Source organism: Vespula pensylvanica, chromosome 2 (genome assembly GCF_014466175.1).
Source record: "Vespula pensylvanica isolate Volc-1 chromosome 2, ASM1446617v1, whole genome shotgun sequence".
In the NCBI taxonomy this organism is placed as follows: domain Eukaryota; kingdom Metazoa; phylum Arthropoda; class Insecta; order Hymenoptera; family Vespidae; genus Vespula; species Vespula pensylvanica.
Genome location: NC_057686.1, coordinates 6,969,686 through 6,973,363, shown reverse-complemented (window position 1 = coordinate 6,973,363; position 3,678 = coordinate 6,969,686). Strand labels below are relative to the sequence as shown.

Sequence of the window (3,678 nt, the reverse complement as noted above, 5' to 3'; positions counted from 1 at the left end):
AAAACAGGCAGAACTGTTGGGTTGTCCAACAGACACAACAGGATCCATGTTGATTTGTCTGAAATCGAAACCCATCGAACAATTTACTGAAACTATGCCACAATTTTTCGTGAGTCTTACTTATTATTAAAAATTTATTAAAATTATTATTAAAAATTAGACCAATTAATTAAATTATTTGTTTAGGAATGGTATTGGAATCCGATGTCGATATGGTCAGTAGTCGTGGAGCCAGAAATACAGGGTGTTGAAAGATTTTTAACTGCTCAACCTATCGATTTGATTAGAGAAGGCAAGATCCACGAAGTTCCTCTCATTATTGGTACTACCAAAGACGAATTTGGTGGACTGGTCACCGGTAAATAACTTCTATATATTAGATTTCTAGAATAATTTTCAAATACATATGATCGCAAAATTATAATTTAATTATAATTAATGATATTAATAATTTAATATTAATTATAAAACAATACAGTTTCTCGTTAAAACTCGTAAAAAAAGAAATTATGCTAATATATAATGATATATTGTTTATTATTTTCGCTTTAATACTTACTTAATATCTGCTATAATTTTTGCATTGAAATTAAAAAAAAGATAAATCATGCGTTGAATTATAAAAATTAAAGCATACAGAAAAATAAATTTTGGATCTGAGGCAATCGTCATCGTTTGTTTTAGCTATCGAACGATTAGTCAAAGCAGGAAATACTTCGATATTCGATGATCTAAATACAAAATGGGATACTTTTGCGCCCATCAGTTTTATGTACGAAAGAGATACACCTCGTTCGAAACATATCAGTCAAGAATTGCATCAATTCTATTTCGGAAATCAACCGATCAGTCGAGAATCATACGATGGAATAGGTCAAGTAAGTAAATCATAAAAATTCTTTTCCTCGTTCGTTTTCAATTTGCTCAGAATTATCAAAACTGTTTTTTATTCAGATTTACAGCGATAGCATTATCGTATTCCCAGTACGTCGTGCCGCTCAGCTGATTGCTGATAATAGTAAACTTCCAGTCTATTTCTACAGATTTTCGTATGACGGACGTTTCAGTTTCTCTGTATGGAACGAAACTACTCCATACGGTAAAAAAATTTCCTAATTAAATATTTCTAATCCAGAAATCTTGATTTTTATAAAACTTCATAAATATATAGTAAAACATATAAGAAACAATCTTTTTCCGCAAAAATTTACTTTAAAAGGGATGAAATTGTCTTTTTAAATTTTCCGAAGTTTTCATTCTTTCGACATAACTAATAAAAAAGATAGAGAAATATTTCTTCTCTAAAAAAGTTACATTATATTTGAAATTTTGTCAGATTATAAAAAAAAAAGAAATATTAGTAAAGTATTTGTAATTGTAATAACATAGATAATAACTCAGAGAAAATATTCTATAGAAATCAAAATTTCTGAGCTCGAAATTTTTCCTTGTGATAAACCTATTCCTATATATACCTACACCTAATTTAATTATATCATTAATATTATTGTCTTTTTAGGAACACCTGTACACCACGATGATCTGCAATATCTATTTTATATGAGTGCCGCTTTTCCTTATTTCAACGCATCCGACCCGGAAATTCAAATGGTCGAACGTTACACTGCAATGTGGGCAAATTTCGTACAAACCGGTGAACCCATTCCAAACAATGATGAGATGTTTAGCAACATTAAGTGGGAGAGATTCACAAAGGAAAACGATAAATATTTAAACATCGATTTACATCCTACCATGAAGCAGGGTATCTTTCCCGAAAGAATGGCTTTATGGGAACGACTGTTCCCTTTGCCACCACCGTCTCACTCCATTGATTATCAAAAAAATATAAAATCTTGATAATAATGCCATAATGTAAATAACGAATTGCATTTCACATATGTATATATATATATATATATATATCTTTTCTAAAGTAGAGAGAAATAAAATATACATATATTAAGATGCTACACATATTAAGAAGCAATATATCTTTCATCTTTAAATGTGCATCATATTATATAAAAACGACATATGTATAAAAGAATAATAAAAATAAAAAAGCTAAATAAAGAACATTAACACAATTATATGAAGGAAGCTTATTTTGCCTTATTAATGATATATGGATAAGAATTTGTTTATATTTTAGTATTAGTTAATTGCAATCTAATAATTTATTCTGAGATCTTTTACAATTTCTTGTTCAAAGCAGGATTCTGATCTCCTTTTTTGACTAACTTCATACAAACATCGCGAGTAAGTAATTATCATCTAATAAGATTTTATCGAGTCGCATAGATCATAGAATCGGAAAATGTTATTTGATAATTCAATATATATAATCTATAAATCATTCTAATGATCCATATTCTCACATTATGTAATAAGATCATATTACTTTCTTATAAACTTTACAAATATACTAATCATATTCGATAATTTTAACTAACTATCATTTCTTAATAAAATTACGTAATATTTACCGAATACATATATGCATACTTTTATAAAATATACGTTTCCTTAATATACGATTACATATGCGGTTTATTAAAAAGTCCTCTATAAAATTATATTATTTTCCTTATCTCTCTAGAACTGTTCTGGTTTAATTTTATCTACTGAAATGCATAAATAAAGAAAAAGAAAGAGTTATTGAAATATTCAATACAGTCATAAAAAGATTTGATAAAAATGGTATCGATATATTATATCACAAATAGATAAATCATCTTAGCATGTGACCTTGTACAATTACATTAAAAACATCATAATGATCTTATTTTATATTAATTATGACTCAAAATATTTTCAAGATGCGAAAGGTCATACAGAACCATAAACGTAACAATGAGGAAAATAAATGAATTTATCTTCATTTATTGCAAACTAGTCAATTTTTAAGATAAAAAGATATACAAAATTTCATCGTAAATATGAACGTAATGGAATTCCCGTAATGGAATTTCCATAAATTAGCTGTCTTAAGTATTGCTATATTAGATGTATATCACAGATAAAATAAATATTATCTATTATCCATTTTAGAATGAGGAAAGAAAAGAAAAATTCACACATGTCTTTAGAATAAAATTTGTTTGAACGTCATCTTGCAATAAATTAAACATATGACGTTAATAAAATTTTATCTTATCAAATTCTTCTCGCATATAATCAACCTGAAGTTATTTAAATAGTAGAAAATAAGTTTTTTCTTTTATATTAAATACCATTGAACCTTTGATATAAGATAGGATCTCTACATCGTATCCTTTTTAAGGTAATATTATTAGTTAGAAAATCATGAAGGACTTTGCTTTAACAAATCCATAAATTTTCATTGCATTAAAGGATGTATAAATGTAAACGATCGGAAAGAAGATAAGTTATTATTATATTTAATAAAACAAAAAGAATTCTTTAAATATGTTTTCTCTGTTTCAAAAATACCATTGACCTTACGAAGACGTGAGTAAATTCATTATATTACTACTATTCTTAGTAACATAATCATTATTCCCCACCAGTCTGTCTTTTTCCTCTTGGATGAAGAGTATATATGGCTTTACATAATCTTTGAGCTTCTCAATATTTCCTTGAGCGCATTTGATATGTGCAACGAAGTTTTTTCAATATCCAGATACAACGTCTCAAAATAACGACTAGTACTGT

At 27.2% G+C, this 3,678-nt stretch overlaps 2 protein-coding genes across 2 annotated transcripts in view; both read left to right on the top strand.

Moving 5' to 3' along the window:
• Positions 1-6: 6 nt before the first annotated feature.
• On the top strand, positions 7-2,033 carry LOC122638066 (esterase E4-like). The gene is made up of 5 exons (XM_043830707.1): positions 7-109; positions 187-358; positions 685-878; positions 955-1,099; positions 1,520-2,033. Exons 1-5 carry the CDS (start codon positions 47-49, stop codon positions 1,858-1,860), a joined length of 915 nt encoding a protein of 304 aa, XP_043686642.1. The 5' UTR covers positions 7-46; the 3' UTR covers positions 1,861-2,033.
• Positions 2,034-3,582: 1,549 nt separating this feature from the next.
• Positions 3,583-3,678, top strand: part of LOC122627323 (esterase FE4-like) — a 2,026-nt gene continuing 1,930 nt past the window's right edge. Inside the window, exon 1 of the mRNA XM_043808397.1 lies at positions 3,583-3,630. The gene's annotated coding sequence lies outside the window, so the exon portion shown is untranslated. The remainder of the gene's footprint in view (positions 3,631-3,678) is intronic.

Excerpts from the sequence above, each read along its gene's own strand:
- LOC122638066 (XM_043830707.1), top strand. The coding sequence starts at position 47 with ATGTTGATTTGTCTGAAATCGAAACCCATCGAACAATTTACTGAAACT. Across the intron at positions 359-684 it reads ATTTGGTGGACTGGTCACCG|CTATCGAACGATTAGTCAAA; the intron begins GTAAATAACTTC and ends CGTTTGTTTTAG. Across the intron at positions 879-954 it reads CATACGATGGAATAGGTCAA|ATTTACAGCGATAGCATTAT; the intron begins GTAAGTAAATCA and ends TTTTTTATTCAG.